The sequence below is a fragment of the Kogia breviceps genome, chromosome 1 (genome assembly GCF_026419965.1).
Source record: "Kogia breviceps isolate mKogBre1 chromosome 1, mKogBre1 haplotype 1, whole genome shotgun sequence".
NCBI lineage: Eukaryota > Metazoa > Chordata > Mammalia > Artiodactyla > Physeteridae > Kogia > Kogia breviceps.
The window spans coordinates 44,429,888-44,444,370 of NC_081310.1; the positions used below are offsets into that span (position 1 = coordinate 44,429,888).

A 14,483-nucleotide genomic window follows, 5' to 3' on the forward strand; every position below is an offset into this window, starting at 1 on the left:
ATTAACTGCTACTACAGTGAGTCCAGCATAGGTAAACACAACGGTCCTGTTTCTTGAACAGTCATTCACTTTTTAGCCTGTGCAACCTGGCTCCTGTGCTCCTGAGAGCAGTCCCAGCCATCACGAGTCATCAAAATGCAATAGCCATGCTTTCTCTTTAATCTTTACTTTCCTCAATCTCTGACTCTATTGATACTTTTTTCCTCTTGGTGTCTAAGACACAGTACTTTCCTGATTTTCTCTTTTTTTTGCACGTGTGCATGCATGCTTCCTCTCTCTTTGACCAGTTCTCTGATTCCTCTGCTTCCTTCCACACCATAAACCAGGTGCATTGTTAGATCTGTCTTTGGCCCTATTCTCTTCCTGCTTGTAGTCTGCTTGTAGTTTCATTGATTCCCTCCACATGGGTAACTTAGTCCTAAATTTTCACCAGCCAGCTAGACAGATGTCTTGGGATTTCCTACCTAGAACCTACTTGAACTTCAAGTTGAATACATGTGAAGTGAAAATATCATTTCTCATTCTTTCAAGCCTACCACTTTTATGTTCTCTTTCTGTTAAGAATCTCATCATCCTTCTTGTCACTCACGAAGGCCCCAAATTCACTGTAATATTTGACCTCCTCCTCCACCACGCCCCGCCCCATTCCCACAAACTGAAAAGTTGCCAAGTCCTATTAGCTCAACTTCTTTAATATTTCTTAGATCCAACTTTTCTCTTACTCTTGGCGATTACCTCATTCACAGTCTTGTTATTTCTTGCCTTCCTTATTATAATGGCTTAACTGGTCTCCGTGTTCAGTTGCTTTCTTCACCAACCCATTTAAATCACTCTGTTAAATTGATTCTATTAAAAACACCCTGCTCAAAACTTCCAGTCGTTCACCAATGATTACTGTAAAATCTACACTCCTCAGCCAGGCAGTCAAGGCCCTCAACTAATTGGTTCTAATTATTCGTCTAATCATTTTTGTTGTTGTTGACTTGTCTTTTTCACTTTATTTTCCAGCTAACTGGCTATATTCCAAACATGCCTGGTTCTCTGGTACCTCGATACCTTTTTGTTCATGAGGTTCTTTCCCCTGTGTTAATCCCTGCCATTTCCCTTGTCCAGTCTCTGCTTTTATAAACCTTGCTAAACTTCGAGCTACACACACATCATAAAATGTCACAAGGGAAATTTTATAATACCATCAGGTATAATCAGTTTCTTTAATTATTTGAAAAGGCACAGGATTCTCTTCCTCTTTTTGGTTATAGGGATATCTTTCTTATCTACCTATATGGTAAGCTCCCTAAGGGCAAACATTTATCCATTCATTCATACCTTATTGTCTATTCTTGATAGTCTCATGTGACTGCTGAGCACTTGAAATTTGGCTACTGCAAACTGAATGTGTAATAAATATAAAATGCACACAATTTCAAGAGTTAGAATGAAAAAAGTAAAATACTTCATTAATTCTTATATTGATAACATATTAAATAATTTTTGGATATATTGGGTTAAAAATAAAATGTTATCAAAATTAAATTTACCTGTTTCTTTTTACCGTTTTTACACTGTGACTTCTAGAAAATTTAAATTACTCACATGTGACTCACATTATGTTTCTTTAGGATGGTGCTGCTCTACATTCTGTGTGAAGTACTGGGGATATGGGAATTAAAAAAATGACACTGTTCTTCAAGGAACTCATGTCTACTTTATCAGAATGTATACCAAAGTGCCGAGCATAGTGCCTTACTCTAGTGGTTAACACCTGAATTTCACGACCAAATATGGAGCTGCAAGTGGGTGGCCTAATCATTAAGAGCTACTGATTGGACAAAGATTAGTTGTGAAAAATTCTGTAGGTCTGAAAGGCAGAAATTGGGAGTTGTGGGAATTGGCAGGAGTTCCTCCATTTTTGATGCGTAATAACAAATGCTAACCCTTTCAAGACTTAGGTAATGTATTTATATCATGATATAAATACCCATCACTTTGGGGGAAACAGGTCAACTAGAAATGGTATCTCATTACTAACATTACTGTGTATCTCAGAATCTCAGGGACTTGAGGGCATGGGGGTAGCTGCCTATGCTGATGAGTTCTCTCTTTTGGTACACAGTGTAAGAAATCAATCTGCTGTTCCTCCCCTGCTGAGTATTGCAGAGACTTCTTACAGCTGAAACTCCAACTTTAACACTTTAATCAGCTAGAACCAGGTAACATGCAGAATTTGAGTTCCATTTGGTTGTTTCATGAGGGTCTAAAAATCAAAAGGGAAAGAAAAGAAGACAGATGTTTTTCTTCTCCATACCCAATGCATCATGAAGATACTGTTGTCCCACCAACTTGAGGTATTCCTCAATGGATTTGGTGGCAATGGTGTTCTCTCTGAAGATCAAGACATCATGCTCTCCACAACGATCCACCTCAGACATCACCAAGTCGGTCAGAAAATCCTGGTAGAATAATGTTCAGTCAGGCAGAAAGCAACTGAATAAATAATATACATTAGGAGAGACTGATGAAATATCAAACATTCTGGGAACGCTGCTTTAAAACTAAAGCTGCCAGATTCATTTGAAAGAAAAAAGTCAGTCAGGATAAAATTTTAGGTGTCACCAATCCTAAGTTAAAAATTTCTTCAAAGGTTTTTCATCACACTTTTGATATAGACTGTAGTTCTGAATGTGGCCTGAAAGCCTCTATATTCTCTGGTTTCTGTCTATCTTCCCAGTCTCATCTCATACCATTCTCTCTGTATTGTGCTCCAGTCTCAAGGGCCTTTTTTTTTTTTTGTAGGTCCTTGAATATATCAAGCCCTTTCTAACATACAATGTTGTCTATTCACCACAGAGCTTTCTGCAAATGCTGTTCTCAGTTCTGCTTCAATCCCACCCTGCTCTGCCCTCACTGCTATGGAGTTAATTCCTCAGATCCTTTGGATTTTAGTTTGCACATCTTTCCTCAGTGAAGCCTTCTCTTACCAACACTGTCCCTGAACTCCATTAGTCAGGTCCCCTTAATCCACATTCTCACAACACCATATAACTTTTTAAAAATCTTCACTTTTCACAGTAATCACACATTTCTGTAATTATTTGATTAACATCTGTTTTCCCCAGAAGACTGTGAGTCCCATGAGACCAAAGACAGTGTCCATTTTTATTAATCTCTATATTTCCAGTATTTAACAGCTTCTGACATATATTAGGCATTCAATATATAATGGTTACAAATTGGTCTATAGTATCAACATGAAATTTCTTGAATTAAACATCTGAACTCATTTTCTAGGCTGATTATATTTGTTTGTATGTATGTATGTATCCCCATCCATCCATCCATCGTGAAGGAAGGCATAAGGAGAAATAAAGCCCTTAAGAAATAACTTCTTCATTTCTCAACAGTCTAAGGAACTTGATTTAAAGTTCATCGTTTACTGTTGTTCAATTTGAAATGTGATAACATCCTGTATTTTGAATGTTATATATTCACTGGATATTTCAAAGTCTCCAAAATCAAAAACAGAGGGAATATGTTGATTTACTTTTATTTTAAAATTAAGCATTTTAAACATGAATGGGATTTATTCCAGGGTAGATCAACACTGTAAGAGTCGTAGACTTAGGAGTCACTACTAAAACTCTTGTGCTAAGGGTCAGGAAGAAACTTGGGGGTGATGGTAACATTCTGTATCTTGAATGCAGTGGTTTCCATGGGTGCATAATCTGTCAAAACTCACTGAATTTTTCACTTTAAATGGGTATAGTTTATGATATGTAAATTGTACCTCAATAAAGCTGTTAAAAAATCCTACATACATCCTTGAACCTTGAGCAAATGAAGAACAGAAAGAACATATCCATACAATTTCAAAGATGAGACTCAAAATTTCAGTGACACCTTTTTTAACACCAGAAAGCTCAAAATTATTAGTAAATTCAACCACCAAAATGATAATCAGTAGGAAGGCAGTTAAATAAGGGACTAAATATTGAATATTTGATATATTCTGATTTGTATCAAGAAATTTAAAAAACCCTTTATTTTATTGTTCAGTTCTACATAAATTATTCTAGCTGTGAACTCCTCTAGATCTAAAATACAATTTTACCATGACCAATTTGCATATAATATAATAGAGACTTAGCCTAGTTAAGTGAATATGCCTCACAGAGGTGATAATTACCACATTTCAGGCTGATCAAAGACTCTATCAATTGTTACATCTGAAACTAACACACTGTAAATCAACTATACGCCAATAAAAATTTTAAAAAAAGATTCTATCATTTGTTTAGTGTTCTTTATACAATTAGTATATTTCTCTCTTTTATCTTCCTGAACTTTTACTTCTATGCAGCATGAATTGAGATAAGGTTATCATGAGACAACTAACAATTAAATAACATCCCTTTGTATTTTAATTCCAAATTTAGATGTTAATCTCATGAAGACTCTTGTCAATGATCAGCATGCTTCTGGAATACCTCCTTCTGTGACTAGCTGGGTACAGTCATGAATCAATCTTAATTTAAAATACAGTGAGGAATAAAACCATCATACAACACACTCCAGAATTAAAGATTAATCTTGAACATATTGTGGGATTATCCACCAATCCTACCATTTATTTTGTCAGACAATAAAGAGCTAGCTGCAGTATCTCTATTTCATGCAAATAAACTTTAAATAAATACTTGTTAGTCTCCATTTTACTTCTTTACTTTTATAATCTCCACTAATAAGTGGATCTAAGAACCACTAAGGTTTCCTTCCTAATTCTTCTTTTTTTTTTTTTATTTTTGACCAATAGCAAAGCATATATCTCTAATTTGAATCTCCACAGTAAACGTGTTTGTTTCTTCATAAAAGGTAGGGAGAGATTTTGGGTAATGCAACCCTCCTTTTCCACTTACCTTGGCTCTGCCAGTACTTTGAAGAATGTGCACTAAGGCACAGGCCAGCTCTTCTTTATTTCTCACACTAATTACTGGTTCAAGAACAGAACACAACATGGTGTAGTTGCTGGTGACAAATTCTGCAAACTCTTTGTATTGCTCCATAGGCAGAATGGTGATAGTTTGGAAACGTGATTTAATCCGAATAGAAGGTCCTCCTGTCTTTCCTTTGTTGGGTGTAGGTGTACTCACTGGGTACCACTTTTCTACAAATTGGCGACCAGTCACACTGGCAGTGGGGATATTGACTAGCCCTACATAATTATTCTTGTCTTTTTTCTTCTTTTTTTCTACATCTTTATAAATGTGAACTGTGATGCTATGAAGAGGTGGAAGGCTGTAGAACTCAAAATGTTCACCCCAGAAAATATTGTCTGCTTTGGTCTTGCTGGTTGTACGAGCAAAGAGGGTATCATCAAGGCACAGTTCACAGAAATATTTCTTTTTAGGGGCAAGGTCCTTGGCTTCAATAATCCATAAACGGAGAACGTTTTCAGCTCGTCTGCAATTGTCCTATAAAGAAGTAACAAAGTTGTGTTTGAGAGTTGAAATCCCAGAAAGACAACATTTTCCTCTTAAAGTAGGTGATGCTATGTACTTCATTAAGAGCAGTCAAAAAATAATGAAGGGGATTGCTATCTCATTGTTCAAGATAATAGCAAACTCTTAGAGAGCCATATACATTCTATTTTACTTGGGTTAAAAAAATATCATCCTTTAAGTTCTCATATAGCCAGTCTTTAGGCAACTGAATTAGCTTTCTGCAAATAAAACAGAGATAAGTAAGTAATTAAGAAACTTGTGTTCTAGTCCCATTTCTGTCTTGTACTAGCTTCTCACTTGGTCAAGTGACTTAACTTCTCTGAGTCCTCTTATCTAGGGGTCCCCAACCTCCAGGTCATGGACTGGTACCGGTCTGTGGCCCGTTAGGAGCTGGGCTGCACAGCAGGAGGTGAGCCAGTGGGTGAGCGAGCGAAGCTTCCTCTGTATTTACAGCCGCTCCCCATCGCTCACACGACAGCCTGAGCTCTGCCTCCTATCAGCATTATGGTGAGTTGTATAGTTATTTCACCATATATTACAATGTAATAATAATAGAAATACAGTACACAATAAATGTAACGCACTTGAATCATCCCAAAACCCCCTGGCCCCCTGCCATCCGTGGAAAAATTGTCTTCTATGAGACTGGTCCCTGGTGCCAAAAAGGTTGGGGACCGCTGCTCTTATCCACACTGGTAAAATCATGATACTATCTGTAATAAGATTATTTTGACCATAAAAGGACAAAATGTATATGTGTTGAAAAGTTCTATAAAATTTAAGGTATTATTACTCTATTTACCTTCAATCAACTTACTGCTTATAGAGTTATACATTTTTTGGACATTCAAAGCCACTATTACCTTATTTGGTTGAACTGTCCTACGAAGGTTTTCCATCCACTTATCTCTCTCTGAAGCAGAGTTACAGCTGAAGCATTTACTTCCACTTAAGTAGGTAACCTTCAACATGAAGATTAGAGATAAGGAAAAGGAAATGCAGGGCTTGGGGTCTCTATCTTCCTAGTTGTATCATTAAAGAGTTAGAGATATGCTATGAACCCATATTATACTACATGGTAACCAAAATGATATTTGCTGGTTTTATGATATCTATATGTACATACACATCACTTTTTGCTTTGTTATCTAGTTAGCATCTACTAGAATGCAGGTATGAAGACAAAGGCCATTGAGAATTCAGCTCAGGAACCTAAAACTGGCCTACAGTTTAGAAAGAACAAAACTAAACGCCTTTAATTAAACTTAAACCTTTAAAAATGACCTGCAAATAAATATGCTCAATTTTGAGTTAATAAAAATAATGAAAAAGGGAAGAAGGTCTCTAAAACAGCTTATTTCTTGGGACTGCCTTCATTATAATGTTACAGAAGGCTATTACATGAAACTGAAAAGAGTTACCAGTATTGAATTACTTTGGAACCCACTTCTCTTCTACTAGGCAACCAGTCTGACTGCCAATCATTTAATTAGGTTAGCCTGACGATTATTATCAATGTCCTTTAAAAATGAAGCATGTTGTCTCTATGCCTAGAATCTAACACCTGGCTGGGCATACAATCCGTTGAACTGAGTTCTACAAATATGGCAAAGTTCAAGTGACTGTTATACAAAAGAACACCAATAAATGACCTGTCCAAATTGCTAAAGTGGCTCACATATTAACTGTTACATTCTGTCTAATATGGTAGCTATTAACCACACGTGGCTAGTGAGCACCTGAAATACTAGTCCAAACTGAGATGTGCTATAAGTGTAAAATATACATCAGATTTTGAAGATTCAGTTTTTAAAAAAAGAATGTAGAAAGTTTCATTGATAATTTTTAGTTCCATGTTAGAAGTGATAACATTTGGGTTTAATGAAATTTAAAATTACACATGTGGCTTGCACTGTATTTCTGTTGGATAGTGCAGGTCCATAAGAAAAGGTATAAAACATCTTTCAACTTCTACAATATCTAACATAGGACTCATCACTAATAACTTTTTAAGTTTGTGCTCATTAATTAAATCATAACCCTAACAAGTACATGGATGGTTTTGAAATTAAATTTGCAAATGGCCAATTGTGTACATTTACTTTGGGAGGGGGAAATTACCTTGTAAAAGGTGATGATGATAATTTTCTGGTGAAGGCCAATTTGTTCACTGAAGAAATTAGGCACCTGCAATGTGCCAGGGACTGGGCTAAGTGCTGGGGATTACAAAGATAAATAAGACATGGTCCCAGATCTTGAATTGCCCATGTTTTAGTTAGAAAAATTATGGTTTTAGTCAATTTCCTCAAAAGGATCATTAAAATTGGGGGGTTTGGCTTTCAGGAGAAAAATAATAACATATTGTGTGATATCTTTATCAATACTAAAAAACTGAAATACTAACAATAAGTTATTAATCTTGTGACCTCTGCTGAGAAAGCACTAAGAACCCATTTATTTATTAAAAATTGGGGTATAGTTGTTTTACAATGTTGTGTTAGTTTCTGCTGTACAGCATAGTGAATCAACAATATGCATACATATATCCTCTCTTTTTTGGATTTTCTTCCCATTTAGGTCACCACAGAGCACTGAGTAGAAGAACTTTTATTTTGAAAGCAGACAAGCCCAAAAGGAATGAGAAGCCATCATTAATAACTTTAATCACCAACATAATCAGATTAACAGATTTCCAATTTTTCCCCTGTAGGTAATTTTCAGCAACTGAGAATCAGTTAAGATGATCAAATCATCAATACTATAGTAATGCGATCATAAGAATACTGGATAGAAAAATCTCTTTGTTGTCTAACTACTCTTCCTTTTTCCTACACTTTTCTACCTCAAAGCAGAAGTCTTGTCCAAGGATGCTGCTATGGAGTGGCTTCACTGATACGGGCTCCCCTCTACCAAGATCCAGACATTCCACTGCACTGCATGGGCTCAGCAGGGATTCATGGGAACGTGACTCTTTTAGTTTAGGCAGCCCACGAGACCTAAAAGTAGAAAAAGATATTTATGGTAGTGTAACTACTTGGCCAACAAGAAAATAAAGGTCAAACACAATGGAGGCTTAACCAAATGTATAAATGCCTAAGAGGAAAATAAATGAGCAAATTAACAGTTAATCTGTAACAGTAATAATAGGACCATATTCACGTAGCACAGATAAACCATATATATTTGTGTCTGTGTGTACACACTTCCTTTTTTCAACAAAACACAAAAATGTACTATAATTTTACTAGTCTCAAGGGAGCTTGAAGCTCCACCACAGACATTGTTTTTATCCTCATTCCTGTGTTGGAGATGGAGAAATATGTATCACCTAAGGTTATCTTACAAATTTTTTTTAATGCAAAGGTGTTATCAAAAGACATATCATTTCTTTTTCTTTTTTCCATGCTATAGCTTTATCCTCTACTACCAGTGACAAAATAGCAGTGACTGAACCCTCATTCTGTTTCCTTCTGCTTTGGCAGAATAAACACACACACACAAACCCAATCAAAGTCAAACTTTTCAGCACAAGACTCTGCTTTTCCAAAGGTCTGATTTCCATCTCTATATGGAATTCTTTTCTGGCAAGCTTTTGGTTCTATCTATGCTTTACTGTACAAATATAAATAAAGAGTAAAATGCCTTGAAGAAACTTCCCACTCTCAAAAGAAATGTTCAAACTAGAAGAATAGACCTTTGTCAACACCGTTCAGGCATTCTGGTTGATTCTGTCCCCTAGTTGTTTAAAAAGGAATGAGGAGAAGCATGACTCTTGTCACTACAGGAGCTATTACTTCACTGCCTTCCCCTTGGAAGAATCAATGAAGCCAAACAATATAAAACACAATATTCTTGAATCCAGAACTGGGTAGCTATGCAGTTTTACTCAATAACTATAGTATTTATTGACTGAAACACCTGGAGTTAAATACATATATTTCAAGCAGAAGTACCTAGTAATAGGGATAAAAAGAAATGCCTTGTGGAAAGACATTTGTTTTTGTAAAACACATTAAATAAGCAGCTTCATTCATTTCCTTGAAATAACCATGTTAACTTAAAAAGGAACCAAAATACTTAATGCCAGAGTAGCTTTCAGTTAAATTATAAAGTAATGAGATATAGGAAACTAGCATGAAAGGCTGCTCTTTCCCTTCTGTTTCCATTCTAACACTGTTTAATCAAACTTCATACAGTAAAAAACATCTTAAGCAATAGGACCTTAGTCCATTCTTCTTTCCACACACAAAAATGTGTGTTCTGATGTTCAGAAATCTTTTTATGGTCAAAAAGTCAATAATTATATTTACCATTGATAATACAAAGGATGCACAAAAGCCACGTCATGTTTTGTACCTAAAAATATAACAATGTAATGGCTCCACATTTATTTCCTTTTGTTCTATGGGATAAGACAATGACATGTTATATACTGTCAACAGAGCATATCAACTACAGATAACTAAATGCAAAAACAAATTTTAATGTAATTACCATACAACCTTTCTCAATATGCTTCATAGGAAGCCTGGTTGAGGCAACAGAATACTGTAATCTTTTCTAAACACATAGGAAACAACAGTTCCAGCCCGTTTTTCCCAGGAGGAGTTGCTTGTAGGGGAAAAGGCTATCCTGCTCTGAGAGTGAGCCTCTCAACAGGGAAGATGAAAACATATTTAAAATAGGAGGTACAAAATAAGGCTTACTTTTATGTTTTAAATTCTTTAGGAAAATATTCTAAAACAAAAATTAATTTTATTCAAACCAAATAAATGTTTACCTACATGAAGCAACTGTACAGCCATCTTGCAGTGCACCCCCAAATCATAGCGGTGCCACATGTCACGGTACAGCAAATCACTTTCTGAACTACATCTCAGAAAACAACTCTGTGTTTAGAAGACAAGAACCAACAGAAGATGGTTTCCCCTGCTGCCTTTGGTTACTGATAATTACTGATAACATCTCTGGATAAATGTTTTCCAAGTGTAATTTCAAGTCTTCATTAGAAGCAGAACAGAAACACATATAACAAAACATGAAGTCATCTTCCAAATAGGCTGCAGGACAGGTAATATTCTTCTTCTCTTCCTCAGGCTGCATCCAGCCCCTCAGGTAACACAAACAAGGTTCCTGGGCTCTAGGCTGGGTCTGTTGTCATGGTGCTACACCTATAAGGAGATTAGAGCCAAAGGCAGCTGGGAGAAGCTGCAGCTTGAAGGACTCAAGGAGCATGCTCTGCAAATGTGACCATTTTAAGACTGAAAGGAAGGAATGGCGAGGCTCCACCCATTTCCATGAACAATTTCGGAGTCAAAAGCTGTAGGAAAAAAACGGAGGCAATTCTGGGGGGTGTAGGAGAATCTCTTAACTGTGCTGGAGAATGAAGCTGCGAAGCTTTAGATGTTTTCTAGATGATCCCCAGCCCGCTACTAAAAGGTATTTGCCACATCCCACCTTGCAAGTACCATCCTTCTCTCACATCCGTTTTATTTCCTTTGCAGTGTTTACCCTAGTTTAATGTTTCTAGGTATTATTTTCATTAACTTATCTGAGTTACATTTTTTTTTTCTTTCGGAGAGAGTTGGATAATTTTCTTTATTCACTGTATTTCCAGTGCTGAACAAATGTCACTTTGATACTCAGGTTTAACTTCCAAACACAGCCATAAACATATATCACAACCAAGCCACCTGGAATTCGAATTCAAAATTCTTCCTGGTTACAGAAATTTCAGCTGTTAATATATATAGTTCAGGGTCTCCTATTGTTCAGCATTTATGTACGTTTGTGTGTACATACACACTGACGCCCATGAATTGAACACCAAAGTTGCTAATATGTGCAACATTGCTAATGAATAAATAAGCAAGCCCTTCCTGTATTGGGAAGAAAGTGTCTTGGAGAAGACAGAAGTAATTCCCAGAGAAGCAGGATTACAGTAAACAGGAAGATCAAGCAGCCTGGGAGTGGCAGTGGTGGGGAGGCATTATCTGTGCAAATATTTTTATATAATAGCATTAGTAAGCCCAAGTCCCCTCTAATCATGTTTACCTCCTCTTGTACCTTCCTATGAGTTGATTTTTCTTAGATCTGCTAATTAGAGTTTTAGCAGCTCTGTATGGCACTACAGTTTACTTCTCTAATGGAAAGCAGAAAGTGGATTTATTGAGAGAAAAATAGGAGTTTAAAACGTTTCCCAGTCCAATCTGACAATGGCCATCAAGGAACCTAACCTCAAAAGTGGACGTTGTGAGACCAGAACTACTGGTTCTCTTCCAGACCCCTGCACCCCTACTCCTCAACCCCCATCATCCCAAACACCATGTAATAATTCAGGGCTCAATGTGATAGGTAAGGGTTAAAAATCTAATTGCTTTGCTGATGAAGATTACCTGCTGCTTCTGACCTATTTAAGAGAGAAACTACAAAGGCAGGAATAGCTTTCTATTACCCACTACAATGAATTAATATTATATTGCTTTAACCCACATCACTATCTGAAATCAATCTTAAAAGACAAAAGTGAAGGGGTTGGGGGTGAGGAGCCAACACACACACACCACTGGATTCACTGAAGAAAAAAAAGGAGTCAAAGAACTCTGATTAGTTCAATGTTAAGTAAAACAGCTGGATTTTTCCCAGCTCAACCATCCAATTTTTTAAAAAGCATACTTCCCCCAAAGCACCAGTAGTGCTTGGATGTGTTAGCTCAATCTGCCACATGTTTACAGATTCAGTTCCAAATGTGGGAAACTTTTAATTAAAAATATAACGGAAAAAATGCTTATTGCCACACAAATCCTGTACTCCAGTGCAGGTGAATTTCTGCTTGGCGTGGCAGTTATGATTCTAGACTGCTTTGCTGAGTTCTTGGAAAGACAGCTCAGCCATAAACTGAGTGAGTACAGCAATATATGTTCGTATCCACCAGAATATGTTCCTAAGGCACTTTACCTTGTTTGAAAATTTCCCAGGTAGAAATTAATAAAATTCAGTATCCTAATACTCTACCAATAAACTTACAAAGGGTCTAATCAGTTTTTTAAAAGTTGCATCTGAGCTTTCACTTTGGGAAAAAGGCAGCTTTATTTGCTCCCCAGATTTTATTGTTTTTCAACCTGGTATCTGTGAAACTATCCAACTGATGTTTTCTGTTTGAAAGAGCAGATCCTTTCCTATACTACTGAATATAAAGCTTTCCCTACCTGGATTAAAAAAAGAAAAGAAAAGAAAGAAAGAAAGAAATTAGAGCTCATTCATCAGAGTTCTGCTTGTGTGCTAAAAAAAAAATGTCCCCCCGAGGATCCTGACAGCCCTAGCTGCACTGATTTACCTGCTGCAGTTAAAGCCAGTCCCTACTACTTATACTACTCACTGGTTTTTATGTTTACTTAAAAAATACCATACAGCCACTCACACAAAAAGCTATTATGGAAACGTAACATGTACCGTTGATCGTCCTTCTCTCTGCTCTCAGCCTCTGACAGGATAGTCTAATGAGCCCAGCTGCTAATGGTAAAGAAGGATGTTTGTCAGTCTGAGTTTTCACTTAAACTCATGGTAAGGAGATTTATCGTCATGGTCAAAAATGACATTCAACCTACTTTGGTACATATACATGTATACAGACAATGAAGACAGGCACAGAATGAAGACAAGATTATAAATATTAAAACATGTTCTGAAGGGCAGGAAACTCAACCAGCCTCCAATATGACAGACACTAGGGAACAATCTCCTTACAGAAACTGTACCATATTGTAATACACCTTTTTTTGTTCTTAAATTGCAAATGGAATAAAATCTACTAGTGCCTATTAAACAAATTCAATGTAAACACAACTATACTGAATTAAAAAAAAAACCCATGAAACTAAACCAAAGCACACTCATAAACCACTCAATTAACATACTTACCAGTGTAAGAGTGAGTGGAAAGATTAGTTTTTTTTTTTCCTTTTTTCTGAATTTAGGCTTTCAGCCTCATCGTTACCATAAAACTAAGTATGGGTGAAAAGAGGGTAAAAAAGTTAGAGGGAATTCCCTGGCTGTCCAGTGGTTAAGCCTCTGTGCTTTCACTGCCAAGGGCATGGGTTCAATTCCTGGTCGGGGAACTAATATCCCACAAGCCGTGCCACGAGGCCAAAAAAACAAACAAACAAAAAAAGAAGTTAGACACTGATGAAGTTCAATGACATTTACTTCTTAATCATCCCTAAATTCATGACTATTTGCTTTCCCATTAGTTTCAGCCAATATTTGGTTGAATAAATGAATATATGTATGAATCCATCTATCCATTCAATAGTTACTTTGTGTACATTATGTGCCAGGCATTATACTAGATACCGATGCAAGGAAACAATGGTGAAGAAGAAAGGCAAATTCCTTGTACTCACACAGTTTATAATCTAGTGAGTTAAAAATCTATTATAATACAATGGGATAAAATCTAGGAAAAAGGATGCAATAGTGGCTCTGTGGGCACTTAGTAGGGGCCCTGGATCTTCAGTTGGGGATTCAAAGAAAGTTTCTTGGAGGTAAAAGTAATGTGAAGTTGTGAACTAAAGGATGGAGTGGAATTAGCTCTATGCAGATGTGGAGGTACTGAGCATTCTAGAGGGAATGGCCAGCATGTGAGAAGGCCTGTAGTGAGAACATACAAATCTGGGGTGTTTGAGGAACTGAAAAGAATTCAGCAGTGTGGCTCTGGTGCAGTGTGGATGTGCGTTGGGGCTGAGAGAAGAGGCATGGGGAATAATGAGGCTTGAGAGATACCATGGTGGGACCTGTAGTAACGTGGGTGTTCCAATTTTATCACAAGGCCAGTGGATGGACATAGAAAGGTTGTGGGTGGTGGAAGGTGAATGACATGATCAGATGTGTGCCTTGGCAAGAGTATACTTTGGTTAAAAAGTGGAGAAAGAGAGGGGTACACAGAGAAGAGAGAAATAATGAAAGACTTAGAGACTGGCTCATAGG

General features: G+C 36.8%; 1 protein-coding gene across 15 annotated transcripts in view; it reads right to left on the reverse strand.

Annotated features, from left to right (window-relative positions):
• The window catches only part of RASAL2 (RAS protein activator like 2), a 386,290-nt gene that overhangs the window by 34,734 nt on the left and 337,073 nt on the right, over positions 1–14,483 (reverse strand). For all 15 annotated transcript variants that reach the window (XM_059056121.2, XM_059056130.2, XM_059056124.2 and 12 more), the window contains 4 exons: positions 8,341–8,494; positions 6,362–6,460; positions 4,914–5,468; positions 2,306–2,450 (listed from right to left, as the gene is read on the reverse strand). In XM_059056121.2, the coding sequence (XP_058912104.1) occupies positions 2,306–2,450; positions 4,914–5,468; positions 6,362–6,460; positions 8,341–8,494 (953 nt within the window). The remainder of the gene's footprint in view (positions 1–2,305; positions 2,451–4,913; positions 5,469–6,361; positions 6,461–8,340; positions 8,495–14,483) is intronic.